This window comes from Octopus bimaculoides, chromosome 2, assembly GCF_046866305.1.
Source record: "Octopus bimaculoides isolate indiv1 chromosome 2, ASM4686630v1, whole genome shotgun sequence".
Classification (NCBI taxonomy): domain Eukaryota; kingdom Metazoa; phylum Mollusca; class Cephalopoda; order Octopoda; family Octopodidae; genus Octopus; species Octopus bimaculoides.
The window spans coordinates 100,769,353-100,784,950 of NC_142929.1; the positions used below are offsets into that span (position 1 = coordinate 100,769,353).

Genomic DNA, 15,598 nt, shown 5'->3' on the forward strand with positions numbered 1-15,598 from the left:
TGAGACACTGAGCGAAATCTTTAATCTTTTATCGTCTGCTTGTTTCATTCTTTGGACTACGACCATGTTGTGGCACCGCTGTAAAGGACTTATTCGAACAAATCAAACCAAAGTTTTATTTATTTTATTTTCTTAGTCTGGTACTTGCTTTATAGGTTTCTATTTATTTTAAACCTGGTACTTATTCTATATGCTCCTTCAGCCGAACAGTTAATATAAACAAACCAACACGTGTGTGTGTATGTGTGTGTGTGTGTATTTATATACACGACAGGCTTCTTTCAGTTTCCGTCAACCAATTCCGTTCACAGGGATTTGGTCGGCCCAGGATTATAGTTTAACGTAGAAGACACTTTCCCAAGTTGCCATGCAGTGGGATTGAATCCGAAGACATCTGGTTGGGTAGTAAATATCCTAAAGCACAGTTGCAGGTGCGCTTGTGAAATTTTAGTAATACCCTGGTCAAAATTGAACCCTATTTAGGATGCTATTTAGTGTTGTTCTCTTTATGTCTATACCCACAAGATCACTTTTTACTTCTTACTGGAGATATGCGTGTTATGAGTAATTTGTGATAATATTCCAACAATATTTTTTGCTTTTGAACCAACCCATGATAAATGTTGGATTATAAATTTTATCCGAATCGAATTGCTTTCCGCCAAAATCTCATTTTTTTCTATTTCATTTCTTACCAAAAATTTTTATTTTGTTAAAATTATTCTTTAAACTACTTTTTAAAAAATACTACGGGGAAATATAAGTTCAAATAATTGTACATACCGTCCAAAGCTGGTTCACACGTCTACATACAAATATTTGCACGTATACATCCAAGATAATTCAATTCTAAATACCCACACGGCAGCCAACGTGTTATTTCCCCGTGTATTGTGTTGACGAAGGAAGAAAGCCTATTTTTTGGCTTTAATCCAGAAATTGGAAACAATTCACAATTAACGTGAGGTCTTTTAAGTTTTCTTTCACTAGCCTGCTTTCAGCCATGTTTATATTTATCTGGAGTTTTTGGCAGTTTTTTTTAAGGTATGCTGGAGACAGGTCGCTTTCGCCCGAACTCCCTTAATATAATTATATACATATGTATATTATTATTAATTTAATCACTCTCGCTCTCTCTCTGTATATATATATATATATATATATATATATATATATATATATATATATATTCACATATACACTTATATGTATATACATATATATACATTTATCTCTCTTTGTAAGTATATATGTGTGTGTGTGTGTATACACTCATGCACACGCATACATATTATACGTACCTATGCATGTACATACATATATGTGTATGCGTGTGTGAGTGTGCAAATATGTTTTCGTGCGCTCATGTTTGCTTACATTTCGTACACAAAATGCTTGTATTCAGCGTCTGTAACTGTCACTCACACCCACTCCATTTGTTGTTTTAGCTTTCTTTTCACAGAGACATAAGGATGTCCATAAATTATCTTTACAATTTCCAAATTTCCGAACTTCAAACTATAATGGTAATTTATACCCCTCCACCAAAGCCAGTTTAGGAAAAAAAAGTCTATAGTGAGCATGAAGGAGGTCAGATTTGTTTCAAACATACACAAAGCCTAACTTATTACTAATTTTATATAGTGAAAATAGCAGTCAAATTACAAACTTTGTTTTTTTTTGTAAATATACTCCCTCATGCACCAAATGTCAATTTCTAAAAAGAATTAGTGAAATAAAATTAAGCAGCAACACCAAACGGTGCTGCCCCAGCATGGCCACAGCTCACGAGCTGAAACTAGATCAAATCAAATCAAATCAAATCATATAAGCTTAAAAGCCGCAATCCATGCAAACTTTTAAGCTAGTTCCTGCGTGGGTTAATTGGGCCTGCGACCCCAAACTATAGAGAGATAAATAGCATGGCTATAATACGTCTATAATGACTATATGGTGGAGGTGCAATGACCCAGTGGTTAGGGCAGCGGACTCGCGGTCATAGGATCGTGGTTTCGATTCCCGGACCGGGCGTTGTGTGTGTTTATTGAGCGAAAACACCTAAAGCTCCACGAGGCTCCTGCAGGAGATGGTGGCGAACCCTGCTGTACTCTTCCACCACAACTTTCTCTCACTCTTTCTTCCTGTTTCTGTTGTACCTGTATTTCAAAGGGCCAGCCTTGTCACACTGTGTCACGCTGAATCTCCCCGAGAACTACGTTAAGGGTGCACGTGTCTGTGGAGTGCTCAGCCACTTGCACGCTAATTTCACAAGCAGGCTGTTCTATTGACTGAAATCAACTGGAACCTTCGACGTCGTAAACGACGGAGTGCCAACAACAACAATGACTATATGCCCCGGTGGTGTTTGATCAGAGGTTAAGGATAGATGGTAATTAATTCTGTAATGCAATCATTCTCTTGTTCCAGTCTAAAGTTGAATTCCAGCTGTTGCCCAATTTATCCCAAAGTTTTTTTCTCGACATAAAATTAACGAAGCGAATGTCATTTATCTCTTCCTTGATCACCCCTGGCTTCATCTGACAAACGGCAACCAAGATGGCGTGAATCAGTCAAGCTTTACTTGCTAGAAATAGCAACCCAGATACTTTTAAATCAAATTCCAATGCTGGATATTCAAGAACCAAATGAAGGGTAGATTTTCAATCCCGGGATCATCCTGATTCCAAGAAGGTGTATAATATGTATATGTAGAGCAAATGTAGACTGAGGTACAGGAGTCCCAAATGGACAAACAAAATTTCACTTTTATCATTATAAATAGATATGCACACGTAATCTAAGTTTTAGATTTTGGTGGGAATTAGTGTATGTTCTGGCTCTTTTTTTTTTACAATTGACAAAGTTTTATGAGCAAAGTAAATTCGATAAGTAAAGATTTATCGTAGAATTCAACTTATGACAGGAAAACAACAGATTTTAATCTAATTAAATAACTTGGTTATACAACTCTGAGGAAAGAAATATAGAAAAAAAAGCATGAAGATATAATAAAAAGGTATATCAAAGAAAATAATGCATAGCAGTGTACAATGAGAGATTAGAGAAAAACAAATCTAATTAAGTATCTTATGATTCCTGCATGTTTTCTTTAATCTTCTAACTTAATATTCTAAATACTTTTTTTGTACATGTTCTAGTACATATACCGTCGTTTTTTGTTCTTCATAAAATGCCTTTGTAAAGCCAGTTAATAAAAATGTTTAGTATGTATATTGCTTCACAAATATTTGGAATATTTTGAAACTCTTCCGTTAAAATATTTTTGCTTTGCTTTGTGCTAACATTTGTTAAATGCTTAAACAATACTAATTTCCATAGACGGCATCACCTTGTGTATTTTCCCCGCCATTAATTCGCTTCTGAACCTGTTCCTACTCTGTGCGCGCGCGCGCGCGTAACTGAAAAAAAGCATAATTTATATATTCGATGATGCAAAGTTTACGAATAATTATCTTTTAAAACAAAACAAAACAAAAAAACAAATGATTCGTCGAAAGTTTTTCGTATAAAAGCTTTCAAACATTTCAAAAAGCAATTGTATTTCTTTATTTCAAATGTATTCGAAGAGTAATTCTTTCTTTTGTCCTACAACTTTAATAATATATTTCAATGGGTTAAAAACAAAATTAAACACAAAACTGTGTGCATAGTTTATACTTTTTCCTCTTTTCACAAGTCTAAAACATTCTTCATTATTATATCCTAACAACCTCTCCATAGTGATAACAAAAATAGTATGTTTCATGATCCATTCTCAAACAATATAAACATTTAAAACAAACTAATTTCTAGGTTAAATCCTGACAATCGTTCATAGAAATCTCACACGCCTCATACAAGTTAAACTGTTTTTTCAAACGGAAATTTTATTTCTTTCTTGAAAATATAGAAACTATTAAACCAATAGGATTGTTTCTAAGTGGTTACTTGAATTGCTAGAAATAACAGGAATATTTCACTCAAATCACTCCCTTACTGGTTTAATAGAAGAAAGATTCATTAGATAATATAATCTCGAAATGATTTCACCGTCAACGCATTGGATCATGTCTGCTTAATCAGAGTTGACTAAAACTAAACAAATCCATATTTAGTAAGATTTGCGTAGTTTTTTGGAAAGAACTTTTGAAGCACAGGCATGGATAATTAAATGATCAAGCTCAACGAATCTAATGGAAACTTAATCCATTAGAGAGTCTATAGCGACCGTTAACCTACAAGAAATAACAGCTAAATTCTCTTAAAAAATACCAAAAATAAACTATTGTGGGTTATTTAATCTTAAATACGTATACCTCCAAACAGAAGACGGTAGGGCCATAGCAAGAATTTTTTTCTTTATCATAAGCCTTATAGATGAAGGCTTATTTGAGAACAAGCAATAAGAATGCTAGCAACATCATTAAACGGATGGTCCGATTTGAACTCGGAACGGGAAGACGGACCAAATACCGTTAAGCATTTTACCCGGCGTGCTAACAAGTCTGCCAGCTCGCCACCTTAAATTCAGGCTTATATTGATCAGCTAAAACTATTTCCACTAAGTTTATAAACTACTTATAATCACGATTAGAGTTATCAAAAAGTAAATGACATCAACGACAGAAGAGACAAGACTGGTCTTTAAAAAGGTTTTGACAGACAATCCGTTGTCTCTAGAATTTTGAAAGATATTTTGCTAATCGCAGAGAAGTTATTTTCCAACTGTCGCCTATTTCTGAGAATCTGAAAGGAAATAAAACTCCATAAAGTATGAAGTAGCTGCCCTGTGGGACTGAACTTTATTGGGATCAAAAGTGAAAGTTAGTCATGAGGAAAAGCAAACTAAGTTTGTTTTAAAATATAAGCTCTATAGTTTATTTCAAGCATTTCCATTCATGTATATAACTATGAGTAGGATGGTAAGCTAGCACAGAATCGTTACAACCCTGGGCAAAATGCTTATTTCGTTCAAATTCCGCCGAGGTCGACTTTGCTTTTCATCATTTCGGGGTCGATAAAGTAAGTACCAGTAGAGCACTGGGATTTATGTAATCAATTTATTCCCTCCCCAAAATTTGTGACCAGAAGAATATATACAGCTGTAAGGCTTGGAATAGATTTTATACTTTTGTTCATTATATTATTCTGTTGTTACACAGAACTAATGTTGTAATCGGCCTGTTTCCCATTACAACTCATAATTTAGGCTGAAGAACATTTTTTGTTCCTTCTCTTTTATAATTTTTATTTTACTTTATCCATTGTACTTATTATGCTGCTTGGCATTTTTCTTAAGATTTCTACCCAAAATAACTTACTTTCTTCAGCATTCGGTCTTTTGTTATAAGATTTCTAATTTTCCTCAAGAATATCAGATAAACGTTTCAGGTTTCAATGAAAAAAAATCGATCTTGCTTATATTGGTTGTCACTTTGTATGTCTTTTCTAATTTTGGTAGGTTTTACCTTTATTCGATGCGTTAATTCTTCGATCGTTGTCTCGGTTACTTTTTCTTACGTGATACATCGCCTCCAATCCACTTTTCTGTCTGTAATTTACTGATCCATTGATTCAGTTTACTTATATGTAAACCCCGAGCAACAGTTTTCAGTACCAGGAGAAAAAAATTTCTTGGATACCCTATTCCAGTATAAGCGCTGGTTTGTCACCCGCATTTTCTTTGTTACTTTCTGTATGTGTATGTCATTATTCAATTTATTTCAAGATTTCTTGCCAATAGAGAAAGATTCGGTTTCTAACCGAGGTTCCTTCATTGGAATTTCAACATCAACAACAGGGTATTTTTGTATGTATGTATGTATGTATGTATGTATGTATGTATGTATGTATGCATGTATGTACAGATTTGTATGCTTTATGTATGTATTCTCATGTATATTGTTACATATCTAGACATGCTCTTATATAATTAAATGATTAACTTTTTACAGTCTTCGAATTCGCTTTCTCCTTACTGGTTTTGAGAAGCCTAATTTCTCAAGATTGGTATTTAGGCAGTGTGTTACATATCATAGAGCCCCAATAATTACAGGTATGTATGTATGTATATGTGTATGAATTGTGTATATGTATATATATATATATATATATATATATATATATATATAGCGGAACCGACAAAGTAACAAGGGCACCAAAACAGTTAATATTTGTATTACGCTATCATCATCATCATCATCATCATCACCATTATTATTATTATTATTATTATTATTATTATTATTATTATTATTATTATAGTGGAGGCGCAATGGCCCAGTGGTTAGGGCAGCGGACTCGCGGTCATAGGATCGCGGTTTCGATTCCCAGACCGGGCATTGTGAGTGTTTATTGAGCGAAAACACCTAGAGCTCCACGAGGCTCCGGCAGGGGATGGTGGCGAACCCTGCTGTACTTTTTCACCAAAACTTTCTCACTCTTACTTCCTGTTTCTGTTGTGCCTGTAATTCAAAGGGTCAGCCTTGTCACACTGTGTCACGCTGAATATCCCCGAGAACTATGTTAAGGGTACACGTGGCTGTGGAGTGCTCAGCCACTTGCACGTTAATTTCACGAGCAGGCTGTTCCGTTGATCGGATCAACTGGAACCCTCGACGACGTCGTAAGCGTCGGAGTGCCAGCAATTATTATTATGGAAGACTCACAGATAGTTATTAATTACCAGTTATTCTTTACTTGAAAGCAGGTAATAACAAATCACCAAAGGTGTCAAGTAGTGCCTTCTCCTGTGACTCAAAGAGACAACACTCCCCTTAGAATGCGAGCTGTACCCAACAAAGCTGTCTTCTGGATCATTTCGAGCCTGACAGCAGCTTTAATATTCTCAATATGTTTTTCAAAGCTCTTGGAAACTGCTCCTAATGCTCCGATTACCACCGGTATCACCATTACTTTCCTCATGCCACATAATTTCCTATCTCGTCCCGCAGTGGCTGGTATTTCTTACTCTTTTCTGTTTCCTTACATTTCACCCTCGAATCGCCTGGTATTGCAACATCTGTTATCTTTACTTCTTTTTCATCTTTATGGATGGGCCGTCTCGCTTCTATAACTTGGTCGCACTGCATGTAAAATCTGAGAGTATTTTGTAATGTTCGTTTTCCATTACTCCCTCTGGCCTGTGTTCATACCATTGTTCGGCTCTTTCGAGGTTTGTTTTGCCACACAACAGCCAGTGGACATATCTGGTCATATTGTCGTGTCTCTTTTTGTATTCGCGTTGTGTGAGCTTACAGCATATTGTTATATGTCTTATACTTTCTCCCTTCTCAGAGCAAATACTACACTGTGACGAGTCAGAGCTTTTATCAATGTTATATTTGGAGTAGTTTGTTTTGAGAGCTTGCTTTTGAGTGCTGCACACTAATGCCTCAGTGAGCTCTTTTAAGTCTCCTTTCTGCAGCCATTGCCAGGTTTTATTCCAATCAATCTCATCTTATTTTTCGAGAACTAACTATGCATTTTCTTGTCCTGCCAAATTTTCTTCATCTGTTCTCTCTGGTCTTTCTTAAATTGTTTTGGATCTACGGCTTCGTTCACTTTTAAGGTTCCCAGCATTTTCACTGCTTCAATAATTTCTTCTTTCCTCCCCTTAACATACCAAGCCAGGCTATTCTCTTCCCTTACACAACCTTCATAACACACCAATCTCCGTCCTCTTTCTTTCCTATTTACATACAATATTGTCACATCGCTCTTGAGGTGTAGTTCTTTGTTCTGTGTCATTTATTTACGTGTTCTCCGGTCTATCTCCTGTAATTCATGCTTCTTCCAAGATACTATTCCTGTCTCATATCTCATCAAAGCAACCGATCATGTGTTAATTGCTCTAATCTTATAGCGGCCATCTAGCTTCGATTGGAGCACAAGCCGAGTTCTCTTCAAATACTCTTTCCTGTACATTTCTTTCATCTTGTGTTCATTCATCTTATTTCTTTCAGTGATACCCAGCTACTTATATCCTTCCTCTCCGACTTCCTTTATAGTTTCACCACTTTCCAGCTTTATCCCATAGTTTTTACTAATTTTCCCCCTTTTGAGAATCATTACACCACATTTTTCGATCCCAGATTCCATGTCAATATCTTTGCTAATCATCTGCACAGTTGCCGTCAGCTGCTTCAGTTCTTCAATTACAATGTTCAAGCCTTTTGTATCTACAACATACTTCTTCCTAACTTTTTTCAAATTTCCATTTATCCTTAAGTTTCCCAATTCCTTTTCCTCACAAGTATTGATACTACACTGTTCAAGGAGTTTATGGCTTCAGAAATTCTCCTTTTCCACCGCAGTTGTTTATTTCCTCTTCTATCCGTCGCTGTTCTCTTCTCAGAAGTTCTCAATCCCATCCTTTCCGCCACAATCCTACCAGCAGCTTTGATAAGATTATTTGTTTGTGTGATGTTCTTTGTTTCAATGTGTCTCAGCACATTATTGACTTTATTCGCCTCTTGATTTAGTCTCCATTGATTAGCCTTCTTAAAGTCGCACATAAATCTTGTCCCTTCTGTATTTAATAGATCCAAAACACCCTGTCTATTTTTAATTGAGCTTCATTGTGTGAGTAGTCACTGATCTTAATTCTTAGTCACATAATCTCTGTTCAGTAATTTCGAAAGGTTCCATTGCCTTCTAGTCACTGTGCATTCATTTTCTGTACCCTCTAATGGGCACACCATTCGCATCCACTGGAGTGATCCAGTAGTAACACTCCATAACCACCATGTTTACTTGTTTACTCTACTTACGTCTTTTAGCATGGCTAGCAATTGCTGGATTACGACCGAGCCCACTCTGCTGCACAGTGAGACACCTGCCGGGTGCAGCAGCTTCACCACTGGTTCCACCATTCACTGGTTCACACCGTTCACATCTATTTTGCTTGGCGTTTTCACTCACAAATGAGGTGTTTTTTTAGGTTACTACCAACCGGTATTTTTATCGAGTTAGTCCACTAAGGTGGCAGAGCCCTTGCTCTCCTGGTTTTGAACTCAGGTTCCTCCTTCTCCTAAGCTGCTTGCCATCCAAGGCTAACGAGTACAACCTCTCCGAAGCACTGGTTATTTGAAGTCACCAGATGCTCGCGTTTTCCCACTCTTCTCATGATGGTTTGGAAAAGGAGTCGGGCTTGACCGTCAGAGGACAGGACTTGCGCCGGCCATTGGGGCGTTTTATAAGTGATGGGATGCTCCATTCCCCACACCACCCCGTCATTGACAGACAATTAGAAATAAATACATAAATAAATAATAATAAAAAAAAGAAAGAAAGAAAGAAAAATGAATGAATTATTATTATTATTATTATTATTATTATTGTTCAGTAGTTTTATTTTGATAATGTGCTTTCACTTCACTACCGAGCGCAGCTCTGTGCGCCTTGGGTATGTGCTGTGGTTTGCTGTGGTGCTCTTGTGTTTACTGTATTGAAAGTGTTTTGCGTAGAATGTGTGCAGTACCCAGTAGTGCAATTTTCTGTATGTTATATATATTTGTAAGTCCTGCTATTTTTGTTATGTATTTGTCTGAATATTTTTTTATTATACCTAAGGCACCTACTATGATAGGAATTGTTTCTGTTTTTAGATTCCACATTCGAGTTATCTCTATTTCCAGGTCTTTGTATTTTGAAAGTTTTTCCATTTCTTTTAGAGAAACGTTGTCATCTGCTGGTATTGATACATCAATTAGAAAGCATTTTTTTTCTTCATGATCTTTGACAACTATATCTGGTCTATTGGCCTTAATTTCTCTATCTGTGTGTATTGGCATATCCCAGAGTATGGTTGCTTTCTCGTTTTCTGTGACCTTTTCTGGCGTGTGTTTATACCATCTTTTTCTGTTGTTATTCCATAGTGTTGGCATAGCTTCCAGTGTATATAGGTCCCAGCTCTGTCGTGTCTGTGAATATATTCCTTCTTAGCCAGGACTGGGCAGCCAGAGATAATATGATTTTATTATTATTATTATTATTATTATTATTATTATTATTATTATTATTATTATTATTATTATTATTAGAGGGCAGTGTATGTCATCAAAGTAACACTTGGGGTGCAGATGTACGAAGCCCACTATACCTATCAAGATAAACAGCGCATAGCCTTGCAGGTGGGGCCTAGTCAGAATTTTCTTCAGGTTGAGTAGCCCATCCTGCGTAAAAGGTCCCTGAATGAGGGTTGTTTAAGGATGATGAACGAAACACCCATGTTTCCAAACGTGAATTATGCAAAGGTCAAAGAATTCCTCTCAACACATGGCTATGATGCTCTCCCGCTACTCCTGCTCGTGATCAGAAATGCACATATTGTCAGCCACCAAGGGACAAGCTCAGCTGGTTATAGTCAAACAATTAACAAGCAAATCTGTGGTATTGAGCAAAATATTTACAGTAGCCCATCTTTTTATACCAAACTGTTATTATGAAGGCGATGGGCTGGCAGAATCGTTATCGCACCGGACAAAATTCTTTGCAGACTTCCGTCTGTTTTCAAATTCAAGTTCAAATTCCGCCGAGGTCGACTTTGCCTTTCACTCTTTCGGGGTCGATAAAATAAGTACCAGTTGAACATTGTGGTGTTCCCAAAATTGCCGCCCTTTTGGCAAAATTTGAAACAATTGTTATTATTATCATTCATTTTGTTCATCATGTACATACGTGCGTATTCATCATTTTATTTATTTGATTCAATTTTAGAAAAACTGAAATGTGTCTTTGACAGTTCTGGAGCGTATTAAACTTACTTAGTGTGTGAGTTCCGTGGATTGTTGTAGAACAAAGTATAAAGACAATTACAATGTAACGTGGACAATTCATATTTTTTCAAATAGCTTGTCCGTTATGCTGTTCAATAAGCAAATACATAAAGAAATAAAGGAAAATCTGTGTGTATATTTACACACACACACATATGACTATTGGAAAATACAGATACTGTACACTTACACACACACACGCACGCACACATACACGCACACACACGTAAGATATACATACACACGTACATACACTCACACACACACACACACATACACACACGCACACACATACACATACATGTGTATATATATTTTCGTACTCAAACATGCATAATTTAGGAAATGCATACACATACATATATACGTATATACACATCAATAAATGTATCTATAGAGTGAAACAAGGGTGTGTATACACATTGGTGCATACAAGCGTCTAAATAAATACACACACGTGCGCATATATATAAATTAGAAATATAAGCATATACGCGTATACATATATCTATACATCACACAGATAAATATACGCACATGTATGCGCATGGGTATATAGATACATAAATAATATAAATAACCACAGACACACAAATAGATATAAATGCGCATATCCATATTCACGCACGACAGCAAGATTGAAGTAAGTTATTTTCTTCTTAACTTTCTTTGGGTGAGAGAATGGGTCATCCTCTGTGTACACTAATATATATTGCTAAAATCACTCCTCATAAATACCGCTTTGTTTTAGGGCGCATCTTTGTTCAAGATATTTCCGAAGATATACGAGAAATTCTTCTACTATTTTCAACTACTAAGCTTATAATTATGGTTGGTAGTTGTAGTTCTTATGAGTATACAATCTTTTTATTAGGCTTTGTTTAGAGGGAATATTTTCTTGTCTTAAGGTCTAAAGTAATATCCAAGAAGTTGCTTGTATTTAGATTGGTGTTAGTTATGTTTATGCCAAGCTCTCTGAAATGCCCTTCAAAGTTATTTCTAAATTTATGTATGGTTTGGCGTTTAAAGGTACTTGAAGTTGCTAGGCCACCATCTCTGTACAAATCTGTTGGAGGTAAGGGTGTATAATTTACCCATTGAGATTCACAAGATCTCTGTTGGAACTCCCCATAGAGACGCGGATAGAATAAAATGACGTTCTTCAAAGTATGCGTAGAGAGCAGCCTTTTTCATGGAATCGAAACCTGAACTGTGAATGAGCTTCAAGATCACCTTGATGGTACGTACACTAGATTTTAAAATATATCATAGCCTGAACACAAGAGCAAAGAAAAAATTCATGAACACATTCTACCGATCTCTGCTAGCCACTGCTATTGTGCTGAACAATAGACCATCAGAAGTTATATTGTGTTGAGTCTATTTTTTGCAATATTTTGTCAATTTATTTGCTTTATTCAAGTTTTTAAAAGATCAGTCTGGCATTCGAAGTAGAGGCCATCAAGTTGCACCGTCTGAAGCTACCTTTCGGCCAGTTTGATCCCATGCTGATACCAATTCTTGTCCTTTGAGTCGAAGATATCCTTCACTGAAGCTTTTACCTCCTTTTGGTTGATCAAGTGTCACAAGCGCAGGAAGTGAGCCATGGATCGGAACAAGTAATAATCCGAAGAAGATATTTTTTCCGCAAATCTAGTGGTTAAGCAAGAATCTGTCGCCAAACATGGGCGTTTAGAACACAATGTGATGCTCTGCGACAGGTGGAATTATGAGGGGCTAATTCACTACGAGTTCATTCCGGACGGCCGTACAATCAATGTCAAACTGTACTCCGAGCAGCTGGAGTGAATGTATGCCATTGTGCAGCAAAAATACCCAGCATTGGCTAACAGAAAGCGAGCTTTTCTGAAGCAAGACAACACACGATCTTATACCATTGGAATGACCTAGAATAACTTCCAGGAACTTGAGGGAATCGAACTGATGTCATGCCCAAAATAGAGTCTGAACCTAACTCCCTCATTCCAATCTATGGCTCACTTCCTGTGTCGTTCCGCTTCATCAACCAAGAGGAGATGGAAGCTTCCGTGAAGGAGTTCTTCGCATCAAAAGGTCAAGAACTGGAATCAGCCTGGATCAAAGAACTGGAAGAAAGATGGTTTCAGACGGTACAACACGATGGCTTCTATTTTGAACGCTAGGCTGCTTTTGAAGTAACTTCACGCAAGGGTTTTCAAACTGTGGTCCGCGGACCACAGGGGGTCCGCAAGGACAAGACAGGGGGTCCGTGGACAGCAAATACTTTTTATGGGCAATTTGATTTTATATATGTTTTTCAATCGAAATCTTTTTTCTTATATTTTGTAAATGTAAGCACATGAAATAACAGGTAAATAATTTTGTAATATATCCTAAAAGTCCCATCGATTAAAATAATTAAGTTATCACTTGAGCATTGATCGCGTGTCAGGAATTTCATTCACATTAATTATGGTTCGTGACATAAGAAAAGTGGGAATTTATGTTTTTTTGCGTTAAAATATTTGCTGAATTAATCCCTTTAGTCAGATCCAAAGAAGCACACAGGTACTGTCACGTAATTGTTAAATACACTTTGTTAATTTACACATCCAGTGAAGTTTAAATTATAAATTTTCATTGTCTGAATATCTGATTTTTATTTATTAATGTCCCTAATTGGCATAAAACCTACATTATCGCCCATTATACGTCAACGTTATTTATACAAAAATTATTTTACACATGCAAGAGTTTCACGTTCAAATTTTCAGGGTGCAAGCGTTACCCATGGATAAATTTTTGTTTGAAACGGAATGCTCATGATGAAATCAACTCAGAATCTGATACAGAGACAGAAGAGATTGTTCAGAAAAATAAATTAAGAAAATACGACGTGGAGTATATTCGATTTGGATTCATTGAAAGTGTGTCTAATGCTAACAGACCACAGTGTTTACTTTGTCATAAGCTGTTGTCGAATGAAGCCTTGAAACCAGCTAAATTACAGCGACATTTAACAACACTACATCCTCAATTTGCCACAAACCCAAAAGATTTTTTTGAAAGAAAAAAGGATGCATATTTAAAAGAGACAATAACTTTTAAAATGTCAATAACATCAAATTATAAACTACTACGGGCATCTTATTTAGTGGCACTGAGAGTGGCTCGTGCTAAGAAGGCCCATAATATTGCTGAAGAACTTGTATTGCCCGGTGCAATAGACATATGTGAGGCAGTTTTGGATGGAAAATGTGCTGCGAAATTGAAAGCTGTGCCACTGTCAGACAACACAATTGCGCGAAAACTAGAAGATATGTCAAAATATATAAAATCTCAGTTAATTGACAGAGTGAAAACAAGCTTTTTTGCATTACAACTTGATGAAAGCACAGATATTACCAGTGTGTCTCAACTTATGGTGTATGTGCGATATTGTTGGGAAAGTGAAATGCTTGAAGATTTTCTATCTTGCTATCCTATGCCCACTAGAACAACTGGGGAGGAAGTTTTCAAAGTATTGGACTCTTTTCTTTTTCAATCAGGCTTGTTATGGAGCCGTTGTATTGGCATATGTACAGATGGGGTGGCATCAATGATCGGTATTCACTCGGGCGTTGTGGGATATATTAAGAAAGTAGCACCTAACATCACTGCAACGCATTGCATGATTCATCGAGAAGCTCTGGTTGCCAAAAAAATGGATGCTTCTTTGCCCGAAGTCTTGTCATGTATTAAAGTGATAAATTTCATTAAAAAAAGACCACTGTATAGTCGTTTCTTTGTAATACTCTGTGGTGAGATGGGGGATGAACATTCAAGTCTGTTGCTTCATACAGAGGTAAGATGACTTTCACGAGGTAAAACAATCAGCGTTTATTTGAACTTAGAGAAGAACTGTTCGTGTTTTTGTGTGATTATAATGCTGAACTGGCTTCGATAATGGCTGATAAAATTTGGCTTTGCAAAGTTGCTTATCTGGCAGATATATTCAACAAACTTAATGAACTGAATTTATCTCTACAAGGAAGAAATTCAAATATTTTATTTAGTCGTGACAAAATAGAAGCCTTCAAGAAAAAACTGAATATATGGACTACAAAAGTTAATAAGAAAACTTTAGATATGTTCCCTACACTGGACGAATATCTCAGTAACAATGGTTCGGTTAATGTTGATTTGGTAATTGTAGATATTAAACGACATTTAATATCACTAGGTGAGCATTTTGACAAATATTTCTCGAAAGATGTTCCAGATAGTGTTGAAAATTTTGACTGGATCAGAAATTCGTTTAATGTTGAAATAGGTGATGACATGCTCACAGGAAATGAACTGGAAGAACTGGCTGAAATTTCATGCGACAGAACTTTAAAAATCAGTTTTATGCAGCCACCACTTTCGAAATTCTGGCTTACTGTGGCCTCCGAGTATCCATTGTTATCTCGAAAGGCAGTTAAGATTTTGCTACCGTTTGCAACAACATATTTATGCGAAGCAGGATTTTCGGCACTGACCAATCTGAAAAACAAATACAGATCCAGACTTGCTCCAGAAAGTGACTTACGTGTATGTTTGTCATTAATATCTCCAAGAATTGACTGTGCAAAGCCAAGCAAGCACATCCTTCTCACTAAGTATGTATTAAAAAAATCCTGTGTGTATAATTGACAATAAACCTATTTGTTAAATACTATTAAATAAATAAATGTAAAAATATATGTTATTTTAAGCAAATATTTATGTATAAATTTTATAAGCGTTTATAAGGGCCTAAGGTAAAGCCTGAAATATAAAGGGGTCCGCAAGTCAAAAAGTTTGAAAACCCCTGACTTGAC

At 36.2% G+C, this 15,598-nt stretch overlaps 2 protein-coding genes across 2 annotated transcripts in view; both read left to right on the forward strand.

Annotated features, from left to right (window-relative positions):
• Positions 1 to 13,866: 13,866 nt before the first annotated feature.
• Positions 13,867 to 14,610, forward strand: LOC106868180 (protein ZBED8L). The gene has a single exon (XM_014913329.2). It carries the CDS (start codon positions 13,867 to 13,869, stop codon positions 14,608 to 14,610), a length of 744 nt encoding a protein of 247 aa, XP_014768815.2.
• Positions 14,611 to 14,702: 92 nt separating this feature from the next.
• The window catches only part of LOC149137173 (zinc finger BED domain-containing protein 5-like), a 10,903-nt gene continuing 10,007 nt past the window's right edge, over positions 14,703 to 15,598 (forward strand). The window contains exon 1 of the mRNA XM_089338805.1: positions 14,703 to 15,329. Coding sequence (XP_089194931.1) covers positions 14,703 to 15,329 — 627 coding nt within the window. The remainder of the gene's footprint in view (positions 15,330 to 15,598) is intronic.